Source organism: Octodon degus, unplaced genomic scaffold (assembly GCF_000260255.1).
Source record: "Octodon degus isolate 3935 unplaced genomic scaffold, OctDeg1.0 scaffold00004, whole genome shotgun sequence".
In the NCBI taxonomy this organism is placed as follows: domain Eukaryota; kingdom Metazoa; phylum Chordata; class Mammalia; order Rodentia; family Octodontidae; genus Octodon; species Octodon degus.
This window is the reverse complement of record NW_004524580.1, coordinates 12,914,437-12,928,085: the sequence shown is the minus strand read 5'-3', so window position 1 is coordinate 12,928,085 and position 13,649 is coordinate 12,914,437. Positions and strand designations below refer to the sequence as shown.

Sequence of the window (13,649 nt, the reverse complement as noted above, 5' to 3'; positions counted from 1 at the left end):
AATATTTTAAAAAACAAAAAAAAATAAACAAAAAAATAAATAAAAGTTCTGGAATGAACCTATATTCCTTGAAATATAGTTGATTAAACAAACTTTGATTCATGAAATTAGGGCACTATTGTGTCTCCTTATGAAAAGTTAGCCAGTTATAAATACAATGATATTCAGAATTTCTGAGATACACTTGTAAGGAAAAAATAAACAATTAGGATTCTTGTTTAAAAAAAAGTATAAATGTTTATTAATTACATGAAAACATACTCAATACATCTGACCATTGGAGAAATGCTAACTAAAGCAACACTAAGATTCCACCTTTCTCCAGAAAGAATGACTATCAATAAGAAATCATATAATAGCAAATCTCATTGAGGCAGTGAAGAAAAATGAACTTCGCTGTACTTTTGGTGTGGCTGTAAACTAGTACAACCATTATGGAAATGAAAGTACATACTCTACAAAAACTAAATCTAGAAACTCCATTTAACTCTGGTATTCTCCTTCTATATTTCTTCCCAAAACAAAGTTTCATTTTACAGTGAAACATGCATAATCATGTTCATAGCAATACAATTCATACAACCAAATGGAAGCAGTTGCTACATTCATCAAAAAATGAATGAGTAAGGAAGATATGTTATTGATAAATTATGTTATTGACAATGGAGTACTATTTTATCAAAAAGGAGGATAAATTTACCAAAAAGGAGGAAAATGAATGTGCCTTGGACCATAATGCTAAGTGAAATAAATCAGATACAAATTTAAATTGGATGATTCTTCATATATAAGAAACCCAAAATATAAGTAAAGAGGAAAATAAAAGATAAGAGGAGTTAGGGAGATAGGTCTTTTGAAAAATGGAAAGGGAACTGAGATGTAAAGAGGGGGAATGAGGGAAGGGAGAAGGGAAGAAGATGGAAGATTCTATGTACATGTCCTGTGTACATGTACTAGCTCCCCGTGAGATATGTAACATGTAGTATAAAAAGAAAAATGAAAAATAAATAAAATGCAGAAGTTTACATTAAAAGACTGCTGGCTTCTTTTAATGTAAACTTTTAATCCTGTGGAATACAACTGGTAATCCCTGAATCTTTCAATTTTACTTGTATCTTTCCCTAGTTACAATATTTATCCAGAATTACATAAATGATATTGGTTTATCTGAAGTTAGAAGAGCTTTAAATTGTATTCTTTGCCTTTGTGTAGAAAAATATAATAAAATCATTACTGTGATGGATGTCATATTCAAATGAAGAATTGCAGTATCCTTTATCTCATATATATTGACTGGCTAAAAGAAAAATAGATGTAGAAAATAAATGTCTAAAAGTCATAGTTATAGTCTGGTTTCTCTTCAGATCATATAAATCTTTCGCCTTTTACTAAAAGTCATAGTTAAGTTTAGTGTAATCCTAGTTAAAAATTCAAATAGAATTATTTTAAGAACTTTAAAATGAGTTGTTCTGTTTTATAAAATCTTAGTTAACAAAATTTCAACATGGTAAAATAATTAAAAGCATTTTATCCCTCTGATATTAAAAACATTAAACTATAATTTTGAAAAATTAACAAGAAAATGAAAAAGAACAAATAATTTTAAGAGGCCTGGTATATTAGAACTAGATGTATGCAAAACACATGACAAACCAATGATGAAGAGAAAGGACAAGAGCCAGCAACATAGCTCAGCAGACTAAGGGCCTGCTCTGGCAAGCACAAGGACCAAGGTTCAATCTCTGGTCCTACACAGTGCACTGGTCTGCCTCCAGGCACACTGAGCAGCAACTGAGTCTGGGCAAGGTGGTGCATGACTGTAAGCCCAACACTGGGGAGGCTGAAAACAGGAGAATTACTACAAGTCTGAGCTGTATAGTGAGACCCTATATCAAATACATCAAATGGAAAAAAAAGAAGAAAATAAAAAGGACAATGGGGATATTAACTAAGTATATTCAGGGAAAATTTAAATTAGATCTATATTTCATACCATTCCTGTAAATTATGACAGGCTTATAGTTTTTTTTAATTTTATCTTAAGGGACAAAAACAAAAGCAAAAACAAAGGAAGAGAGCAACATATAATAATACATATGGTACAGAATTTCAAAACAAGAATAGAAAATTAAGAATGGTTGTTATAGTATGTACTTTTACTGTTAAATCTGTTGCTCAGATAACCACATATAGGAATGCAAGAATAGTTAAATAATTAAAAAGATAAGAAAAAAGTAATTATTATGATCTATTGAAAGGAAGAGTTCATGGATTATAGACTTCTTAGTAAAAAAATACATATAACATAATAGATTTTTATAGACTGTAGATTGCTTTGGACTTCATAATGAATGAAATTTGTAAGCTTATAAACTATGGGAAAACTCACAAGTGAAAAGATTATCTATTTGATACACAAAAGAAGCTACATCTATAAAGGGCCTAAATATTTCACACATGTTTGTTTTTTTTTTTTCATGTAATCTAATCTCATTGAAATGCTCATGATGAAGTACGAAAAAAATAAAAAACCATATATAGTGTCTGTTTTACAAAATGCATGTCTATATAGTGGCAATCACGAATAATCTATCTTCAATATAGTCCTTATATTTGAACACCACTATGCACAATTCATAGTAGCGATTAAAAGTTCAGCAGTGAGCACTTACGATGTCACTGTCATAGCTCAGGGTTTCTGACACTGAATCGCTCTCAGTCTCTTCTTCTTCTTCCAAGGAGGAAATGCTGATTTTATCCAACTCAGCTTCTATTTCTTCTTCGAGTTTTGCATCATCATCATCACTGGCCTCCATTATTCTTCATCATAAAAAAGAACCCTTTAAAGAAACATAAAGAGCCTAGTAGGTCCTGGGTCCCTCAATACTATGGGTTCTTTCATCTGTCACACTAGCCCAATCTAATGTATGGTAATACATTTCTGCTTATCGCCTCTACCACATCTTCTGTTGCACCACATGTTTAACAGCTTTGTTTCATCACTTCATTCATTCTCCTTTTGAAATGTTTGACAATGTGATCAAATTTAATATTATTTTGGATTCTTCAAGGGAAAATTATAGTGAATAGACTGGCTTCTTTTCCTGTCCTTAGAAGCTTCAAAGTCATACTACTCAGGGATAAATGAGTAGCAAAATATTTTTGAACAGCTTGAATACTTAAGACATGAAAATACTCAAGAGAACAGCCACAGACTATATATAAGAGAAAGATGTGGTTTACCTTGTTTGTGAACAGATTTCTGAAAATCTTGCTAGAGATAACTACATGCCTTTGCTAACTTAACACATCATGACAGCTAATATATGGCCTATCACCTAAATACTTGCTTTGTTTAAATCCTCAATTCTTGTAACCGTCCAGCAGTATGCTGTATCTCTACGTTATCATCATCGTATTCCTCATCACCCTCATCAGTGTCTACGCTTTGAGTATCTGTGACTAGGGAGACGCCAGAATATACTTAGGTAATTGATGACCTTCCAACAAAAACAATAAGCTAAATATCACTATGATCACTGTAAATGAGAAAACCAAGGTTGGAAGAGGTCACTTAACGGTCTGATATTATTATGCTAATATCTAACAGGGACCAGCTCTTAACTCAGAGATGCTGAATCTGAAGTTAGTACTTTTCCCACCACTAAATAGTCCCCAAACTCAGTCAAGGTCCTCTTCTGCCAAGCAATCCCTTGGTTCCTCACCTACCCTCATAGCATCCACATCATATATCATGACCCATTAGTAGGCTAAGTGATTTACTGGCTCTTACTAACGGAGTTTAATGATAGAATAGAATAAAACAGAAAAAGTCACGATAGGCTAGAAAATATAATTTGATCGTCTATATTAAAGGCAAAACTGTTTAATTTTATTTCCATCACAAGTGTGTATGGATGTATATATGCTTCAATCACAATGCAATGCATTTTTGTATTGCTTAGGTTTTTCAAATTTATGTGTTGGCTCAAAAAAGTTTGAAAAGATACTAACCAGTATTATTTATTTTTCATGACAGTCTCTTAAAATTTAATTCTCTCAAGGTGCCTTTCCACAAGTTTTCCAGATTTTTCTTCATTCTTCTCCTAATTTTCCTTCCTCTAATTCCTTCTTTTACTCATTTAACTGAAATCCAACATTTGAGGACACACCATACATATTCACGGCAGTGCTGTCTGCCACAAACATGGTCATTAAATGAAACAAGTTGCAAGTTTTCCACGAGTATGTTTCTAGTTAACAAGGAAAATGAGACACTCTCATCTTCCATATCTTTTCATAAAATCTTTTCTTCTCCATCCTCTGTGGGAGAAACTCTCTTTCTTAATAAGGTGCTATTTGTAACTTTGCATCTTACTGATTCATGCTCATTACTCCTTCTGTTCAGTACCTCTTCACACATTTTTATTCCTCTAGTCCTTTTCCCCTCCTAAACACTGAAACTCTTCCTGCGATAAAACTGATCAGTGCCTGCCTTGCTTCTAATTACAGGCATAAACAGCTATATTTTACATGAAAGTGATTTAATGAGACTACTTTTTATGTATTACCTGAATTCTAGTCTTGTCCCAGAGAAATGAAAAATAATCTTTACATGGAAAGTTACATATAAATACTTTAAAAAATCTGGCATACTACCTCCAACCTGGAAACAACCAAAATAGCCCCCCATAAGTGAGTGCTTAAATAAATTCATGCAAATCTGTACCATACCATTATTCAGTAATAGAAGGAATTAACTATAGATACCTGCAACAACACAGACAATCTCTGTGAATCTCTATGTAACTTCTCTAGTTATAAGCAAAAACCCAAACATAACATTCATATGATTTCATTTACATAACATTATTGATTTGGCAGCATCTTATAAATGAGGAATAGATCAGTACTTAGGGAGTTGAGGGGGGTGTGGGTGGTAGGCAAGAGCCTGGGGTTACACAAAGGCAATCTGGGGGATCCTTGCGTTAAAGCTGTTCACTTCAGTGGTAGGAGGTAGATGAACAAATACAATGATTGACACTGTATAAGACAATACACATAAATGAGTACAAGTAAAAATGAGGAAATATGAGCAAGATTAATGTGTTAATTCAAGGTCAATATTCTGGTTTTATTATAGTACAGTTTCAAAATATTACCACTGAGAGACACTGGACAAAAGAATGTGTTTGTATTGCTTCTTAAAACTTGCAGTAAACCTACAATTACCTTTGGAAAATTTTAATTTTATCCCAAATTTGAAATGATCTTAACACTAAAAGTGTTCCAGAATTTATCATGTATTCATAAAATGCTACATGAGATCTTGGAAGGGTGGGTACACTAACCATACACACATACACACGCGCGCGCGTTTTCAGACAAGGTAACCTTCTGTGAGAGATTGGGGCATATTCCATTTTCAACCCAGATCTTCATTTTGAGTATTTTAATTATGAATATATACTATTCCATAATTCCAAAAGCTCATCAAAAAATACTCAATTTTATTCACACCCTTCTCCTTTCAAAGTAAAGCAAAACATAACAGTAAATGATATAAGCCCTATACAAAAAAATGCAATTCAAAAGGTTTGTTGGCTGGGAAGTTAAATTTTTATATTCTATTACAAAGTAGAGAATGCGTGTACATAAAAGTGTGTGTAGCGAGAGGGACGGAGAGCAGAGAGAAGGTTCCAGTCTGTTCCTTTTGACCCTCCCGTCTGCTCTCCGGCAGCCTCTTTAGCTCAGTCCGACCCAGTGTTTCTATATTTGAACACAAATGCAAACTTTAATTTTCTAGTAGCAAATTTTGACAATGAAAAACACATGAAATTAATTTTAAGAGATTATTTAACCTCATATCACCAAAATGTTGTTTCAACATATAATCGATATAAAATTATCCTTACTTTGCACTGCGGGACAACAGGCACGCGTTCTACTACTGAGCTACATCCTCAAGCCGTAAAGTATGAAGAAAAACGCACAAATTTTGCGTTCTTGTTTTGCGCACTGATTCTTGAAAGCTGGTGTGTATTTTACACCTGCAGCACCCCTCAATTTAAACTAGCAGTGTTTCGAACCTGTGCCTTGGGATTTCCTTGCAGGAGAGGCAGCGCCGCCTTAGACGACCCCGGCGTAGAAGGGACCCCGGGCCGGGGCCAGCCCTTTCGGGGAGCCTGGCTCCAGCCGAGAGGGGTGCAGCTCCCCGACCCTCCCTCAGCGCCACCGCGCCAGCCCCAACGCGACTCCCCCGGGTTTCCCGGGGCTCCCGCTCACCGTCAACTGCAAAACCTCCCGGCTGACTCCCAGGACTGCCACACCCTGTAAACAAATCGTAACCACAGCAACAGCCAATTCCAAGGCGGCTCCGGCAGCTTTTCCTTACAGGTGCCGCAGAGGGACAAACAGAGTGCGATTCTGAGTTGGACGGAACGCTGTGTTGCAGGAACTGGATGAGCAGTTGTCCTTCCAAGTCGCTTTTACAGTTAAACAATTTTGGAAAATAGTTAATGAGGAGGTGGCATTCTTGTCATAATTATTCAAGTAAATGTCACCTGACCTTTAAGTTATTTCTGAGCTATCTAAATTTATGCTGGTATCCAATAAATACTGTTACCTATGAATAAATTGTTCTTTCTATAAAACCTTAATTCTGAAAGTGATTTGTGGGACCTCGAAGTACAGAGGAAAAGCCAATAAATTGGTCGCAATCCGTGAAAACTGATTATCAAAAGAAAACATCAGTTATTATCAATGCTAATCAGAAACTTCAAAGGGGATATATGGGGTGAAAATTCTAAAACTTCTTTTCTAGGTATCTTTTATGTAAAATATTAATCAAAATCCACTATTTTAATGAAAATTTGAAGATCTAGCCACACATCACTGTGTTTAATTTTAATTTAAAAATTCATCAAGATTTCTTCTGTGAAGATAATATACAAGAGTTCATACACATGAAATTTAATTTTTAATTTGCAATTTCCTGTTTGTATATTTTTCAAGTTCGCAAATAAGGCATTCAATTTCAAAAGGAAGTGGTTAGGCATTATTGCGAAACACACCTGCTAGACAATACAATAAAAGCAAACATGTCATTAATCCTCTGAAGGAAATTAAACTGCGTTTCCTGGTAGCAATAAACTGCACCATACAAGAACAAATAAAATAGGATGATAAATTAGATATCAGATATAAAACCACTATTTCTTACTTACAAGATAATAACTTTGTAAAAATAAACAATGCCTGGCTTAAAATCTATCTTCTACAGTCATTAATTAGCTTTATTACTGAGTTGGGGGCAATTAAAAGTTTCGTTTAAAATGGTTAGGCTACCATATCACATATAATATCTTTTTTATTTTTTTAATGAGACAGAGTCTCTCCATGTAGCCCAGGATGCCCTTGAAAACACTAAATAGCCCAGCCTGGAATTGAACTCATGACAGTCCTCCTGACTCAGCCTCCCAACTCCTAGGACAACAAGCTTATGCCACCACGACCCCTTATGTATGTAATATTTTAAGATTAACTTTATTTATGATTGTCAAACTACTAGGATTTTCCTAAAATGCATTGAAACCTTTGCTAATCAATTTTACAGAACTAATTTTTAAAGATTGGTTTTAGAACTCAAATAATTTTGAACACAACATGCACACTAACCTTGTGAGAGCACAGATATATAGAAAGTCCTTCTAAAGATGAGCCAATCCATTTCTCAGGAGATTTCTACTTTCAATTTTTCCAATTTTTACTTTGAAAGATCACCGACTACTGGATATTCATAACTGAACTAGAATATTACTCATAAAAAGGAACTGAATGCAACAATTACCCGACATAGCCATAGATTATCAGTAAATTTAACTTGAAACAATAGTTTTTCAACAAGTAATGTTTTACCATGGATGAAAAAGGTGTGGTATTTTTATACAATGGAGTATTACTCAGCTATAAAGAATGATAAACTCAAAGCCTTTATATTGAAGTAGATGCCACTTGAACATATACTCATAAGTGAAATAGACCAGACACACATGTGTAAATATGGTATAGTCTCCCTAGTATAAGAACTCAAAAGAAGAAATACAAATAGAAAGTTATAATACAAGTAAAAGGAAAGCAGGATCTCAAGGACTAACTAATCAAGAGTGGGAAAGAAGAAGAGCTAGGAAACTCGAATAAGTCAAACCATACAGTTATATGTAGAAGATGGGCAAGGCAATGATCCTGAGAATATTCAGATTTTTTAGTCTAGCAGTTATTTGGAAAGATTCTTACCCTGACTAACTATATATACTGATACCTGTGAGCTAAGCTACTGCACTGCAGATGATAATTTGTAATAGTAGTTTCATGCTTGGAGTGCCTGTCATTCTGGTCTTCTGAATATGGGCTGCTTGTCATGACATGCCAGTTGCTGCTATGATGTCTCTCAGGTAGGTGGATGTTCAAGAAGAAGGGGGTGGTGAATGTAAGCAGGAGACAGGAAAAGGAATATTGTGGGACTGTCCTGCTTCAAGTTTGTATATGGTGAGATTTTTGGACTTATGTGTAAACATAAGAATTATATAATTCTTTATGCCTATTTTAAAATATATTCTAAATTTTAACTTTTTTCATCATAGAGAACTTAATGTTCTTTACGATGAGACTTAAAGTTCAACATATCAATACTTGATGAAAAATACCTGTTCCATGTTATGCCTAAGATGTTTAATATTCAGACAGATAGTGAGGTTAAGCTTAACAGCCTAGGTTTTATGGTAATAACAACAAACTTTTCTTCTGGATGGTTAACAACCTAAGTTTGCAGACCAAAATTAGAGAAAAAGGAGGGCCTCAAGGAAGGCCAACATTTTGGCCCTAGTCTTCCAAGGTCAATTAAGACTCAGGAAGTATGAGAATTTCTACTGTAACGTCACGCAACTCAGTAGGTTCAAAATTTTCTGATCAAGGAGATTATGGGGCTAAAGAGGAAAGTGATCAGTGATGTAGAGTGTGCCTCAGGAGAGTCACATGGGGAGAAAACATTCTCTCAGGCTTTCACAGGGAGCACATTGGCCAAGCAATGGCCGTGACTCATCCACATGGCTGACACTGACAAAAGATCTACAATCTGAGGTACAGGATCTCAGGATAAATCCTGAGGGGATTTCACTGACCTTATCAGACCCAAAAGCTACAACTCTTGTTACATAGGTCTTGCTTTATCTTGGTCTTAGCCATCCAGCAGAAAAGTATAAAAATGAAGTATAAGAAGTAAAGCCATGGTGTGATGTTGAGCGGTAGGGAACTCAGGTCAACAACTTCTGACATTGCCAGTCAAGCAGAAAACCCAATACTATTATGGGCTACTGGACTCTTTTATAATATTTTAATGAGATAACACACTATAATATTCAAATAACGGAACTAAACAAGAAAAAGGGATGCAGAAGAATGTCCATTTTGTATCTGTGCATTCAACATGGTTGAGATAGATATAAAGTTACATTGTCTTAGTGAATAGAGGAATTTGTTCCAATAGTGTTTGTAAATAGGATATCATGTCCTTATCTTGTACAGCATATAACCAGTAGGAAGAATATATGCAATGTGTTAATTATTGAAACTGCCCTACCAATTTGGTTTGAAACTGTCCCATCGCTATTTGTTTATCAATAAAATTATGGAAAAAAACAAGTAATGTTTTACTAAATGTATAGCTGATTGTAATCTAAAAATTGTTACCTCAGATAGAGTATGGTAATTTTTCTATTACCCTTCACCTGAGTAGGTATTTATTTTCTTTATATTTTATGAGTCATTTTTAAGCCTGGTTAATGAGGAGCCTAATGTTCTAACACAACATACTCACTTGTGAGAACAAATAATACATATTTATTGAGAGAATATAAGGATGAGAGAAAGGATATCTGACAAGGATAATATATTTTTGAAAAATGTAATTGAATTGTGGAACCATTTTAGTTTAGAAAAAAACACATTTCCACAGCTGTTTCTCCTTCATATGACAGTGATATAATTTATTTTTATTTTTTAATCTTTGCATTTATTTATTTATTTATTAAAAAATCCACTCGGAAACAGTGTACCATTTATTAGTTATTCTTTTGGAACCACTTGTCTCCCCAAAGTCACTTATTCTCCTTCTTTGCCTCCACAAAGGTTCTCTTCTCTGTTAATCTATTCCAGGGGTAAGTTGATCATTTCTAAAAATTTATATTTTCTTTTTTATTTTTTCCCATAATTTTATTGATAAACAAATAGCAATGAGACAGTTTAAAATCAAATTGGTAGGACAGTTTCAATAATTAACACATTGCATACATTCTTCCTAGTGGTTAATTGCTGTACAAGATGCAGGCATGATATCCTATTTACAAACACCATAAGAACAAATCACTCTATTCATTAAGAGAATTTAACTTTATATCTATCCTAACCATTTTGAATACACAGATACAAAATGGACATTCATCTGTATACCCTTTTTTTGTTAAGTTCCATTATTTGAATATTGTAGGTGTGTAAACTCAGCAAAATATTCTAAAAGAGTCCAGTAGCCCATAATAGTATTGGGTCTTCTGCTTGACTGGCAATGTCAGAAGTTGTTGACCTGAGTTCCCTACAGCTCAACCTAACAGCATGGCTTTACTTCTTATACTTCGTTTTTATACTTTTCTGCTGGATGGTTAAGACCAAGGTAAAGCAGGACCTATGCAACAAGAGTTGTAGCTTTTGGGTTTGATAAGGTCAGTGAAATCCTCTCAGGATTTATCCTGAAACCCTATACCTCAGATTGTAGATCTTTTGTCAGTGTCAGCCATGTGGGTGAGTCACGGCCATTGCTTAGCCAATGTGCTCTCTGTGAAAGACTGAGAGAATGCTTTCTCTCCAAGTGACTCTCCTTAGGCACACTCTACATCATTGATCACTTTCCTCTTTGGCCTCATAATCTCCTTGATCAGAAAATTTGGGACACTACTGAGTTACATGACATTACAATGCAAGTTCTCATATGTCTTGAGTCTTAATTGACCTTAGAAGGCTAGGTCCAAAATGTTGGCTTTCCTTGCAGCCCTCCTTTTCACCTAATTTTGGTCTGCAAACTTAGGTTGTTAACTATCCAGAAGACAAGCTTGTTGTTATTACCATAAAACTTAGGCTGTGAAGCTTAACCTCACTATCTGTCTGCATATCAAACATCTGAGGCATAATATGGTACAGGTATTCTTCATCAAGTATGAAGTGGATGCCACTTGCACATATACTTATAAATGAAATAAACCAGACACACATGTGTAAATATCGTATAGTTTCCCTAGTATAAGAACTCAAAAGAAGAAATACAAACAGAAAGGTATAATACAAGTAAAAGGAAAGCAGGATCTCAAGGACTAACTAATCAAGAGTGGGAAAGAAGAAGAGCTAGGAAACTCGAATAAGTCAAACCATACAGTTATATGTAGAAGATGGGCAAGGCAATGATCCTGAGAATATTCAGATTTTTTAGTCTAGCAGTTATTTGGAAAGATTCTTACCCTGACTAACTATATATACTGATACCTGTGAGCTAAGCTACTGCACTGCAGATGATAATTTGTAATAGTAGTTTCATGCTTGGAGTGCCTGTCATTCTGGTCTTCTGAATATGGGCTGCTTGTCATGACATGCCAGTTGCTGCTATGATGTCTCTCAGGTAGGTGGATGTTCAAGAAGAAGGGGGTGGTGAATGTAAGCAGGAGACAGGAAAAGGAATATTGTGGGACTGTCCTGCTTCAAGTTTGTATATGGTGAGATTTTTGGACTTATGTGTAAACATAAGAAGTATATAATTCTGTATGCCTATTTTTAAAATATATTCTAATTTTTAAATTTTTTTTATCATATTCTGTAGGGACTTAAAGTTCAACATATCAAGACAGTGATATAATTTAAATATAGAATGTCCTTGTAGTATTCCAGCAGCCTCAGAGCAGATGCAGTATTCTCTAATCTCTCTTTCCTGAGCAAAGGTGATTATTGAGTAATAATACCTTTTAGCATGTAGCTTATAATGTTGAATCTCAAAAGCTGCTGTCTTGTTTAATTAAAGACCGTGTCACATCCTCACAGTCTGTTTCCAATCTCTGCTTCCTGCCCGCAGCTGATGTGATCAAATAGAAAGCCTGGGGGATTGCTGTTGAGAAGACCTCACACGCCCATCGCTTACGTCACAGGTAGACACCAGCGCAGGTCTTCCTGGTTCCTTGCTCAAATTCATGCTGCTGCGACCTAACTCTCTGCCCTGAGTTGCGTTTTTTTTTTACTTGTCATGAATGCTCCCTTTGCCAAGTTGAGTCTTCTTCAGAGTACTGAGTTCTCGTCCTTTTCGACTCTCCTTCCGTTGATTTCAACGAGCTCATACTTTGTGTTCTTACTTTGTAAAAGTGGGCTTGAACCTTTCAAAATTCTCATTTATGCTCAACTCTGCACAGCTTGTGCTATCCAGGATTTATAGATTATAACCACACTTTAGCATGCTATTGCTTCAAAGTTAATCATTAAATATTAAATTTCTGAATTTTCCTTCTAAGCTATTTTTCTCAATTTTCTATATCCAGTGATTATCCTTATGATTTTGTTCACCAACCCTACAGGAATTTCTCTGATGAAACTCGATTCCTTTCCAGACCCCATGTATATTGAAACTGTATCCAAACTTTTCTTTTTTTCCTCCTAAAAATCTTTGTAATTGTTCTTCCCTAACTGCTGGGCCTTTGGCAGAGGTTTCTCTACTTTAGTTCACTTTTCTTCTTAATCTCATGTACGTGGTTGCGGGCAACTGCAGCAGAGTGTGGCAGTCTACAGAGTGTTTCTAAGTCTACACTAGTGGAAAATTAGCAAAGGTGAGGTGTACAGCGCCCACACCCCTTGCTTAAAGAATGCTTGCCTATCTGCTCATTTTCCTTTCTGTACTATAAAGGATGACACTTTAAATACATGTAGGAAATAGCAGCCTGAGATACTCTGGTGTTTCCAAGAGAAATAAAACCAAACATTCATCTTAAACTGAGAGAAATAGGTCAACTGACTTCTATATTGGGACTTTTTGATAGTGTATTTCAGCTTGACCCGGTCTAATACACTAATTATTTCACATGGATACTCAAGTCCATGCCTGCAGTGTTTCACACCAGGATTAATGAAGTCCTTTCTGGTTCACTAGTCACTTTTTTCTTTCTCATTTGCAGACAGACAGAGGCCAGGACTTTGGGATTAAGTTCTTGTTCAGACTGTGCGAGAGGGTCATAACTTTCCCACACGCTGCAGTACATAGCACTAAAGCAAGGAAGATGAGATCTACAACATTCTACAGAAAAAATGAAATAAAAACCAGGCATTCTTTCCCACTGTAAGTCGCACTGAGATAGAGCAGACGTTAGAAAAAAAATCCAGGAATCCTGGCAACACCCCTCAAAGTCAAAGGAAGAACCTTGGGAATTCTGACAAGCATATGACTTCAGGTCAAAGTAGGGATCGAAAATATAGAGTTTAATGCAGAGATTTCTCATTTCTCCATTTCCCAGTGCAGGCTACACCTCACCAAATAAGTTAGGGGTAAGTATCTTAAAACTAATCTCTTTATA

General features: G+C 35.2%; 1 protein-coding gene across 1 annotated transcript in view; it reads right to left on the bottom strand.

Moving 5' to 3' along the window:
- Positions 1-6,326, bottom strand: part of Lrriq1 (leucine rich repeats and IQ motif containing 1) — a 238,734-nt gene extending 232,408 nt beyond the window's left edge. Inside the window, exons 1-2 of the mRNA XM_023716257.1 lie at positions 6,286-6,326; positions 2,673-2,840 (exon numbers count right to left, since the gene is read on the bottom strand). Of these exons, the coding sequence (XP_023572025.1) occupies positions 2,673-2,816 (144 nt within the window). The 5' untranslated portion in view covers positions 2,817-2,840; positions 6,286-6,326. The remainder of the gene's footprint in view (positions 1-2,672; positions 2,841-6,285) is intronic.
- Positions 6,327-13,649: the final 7,323 nt, after the last annotated feature.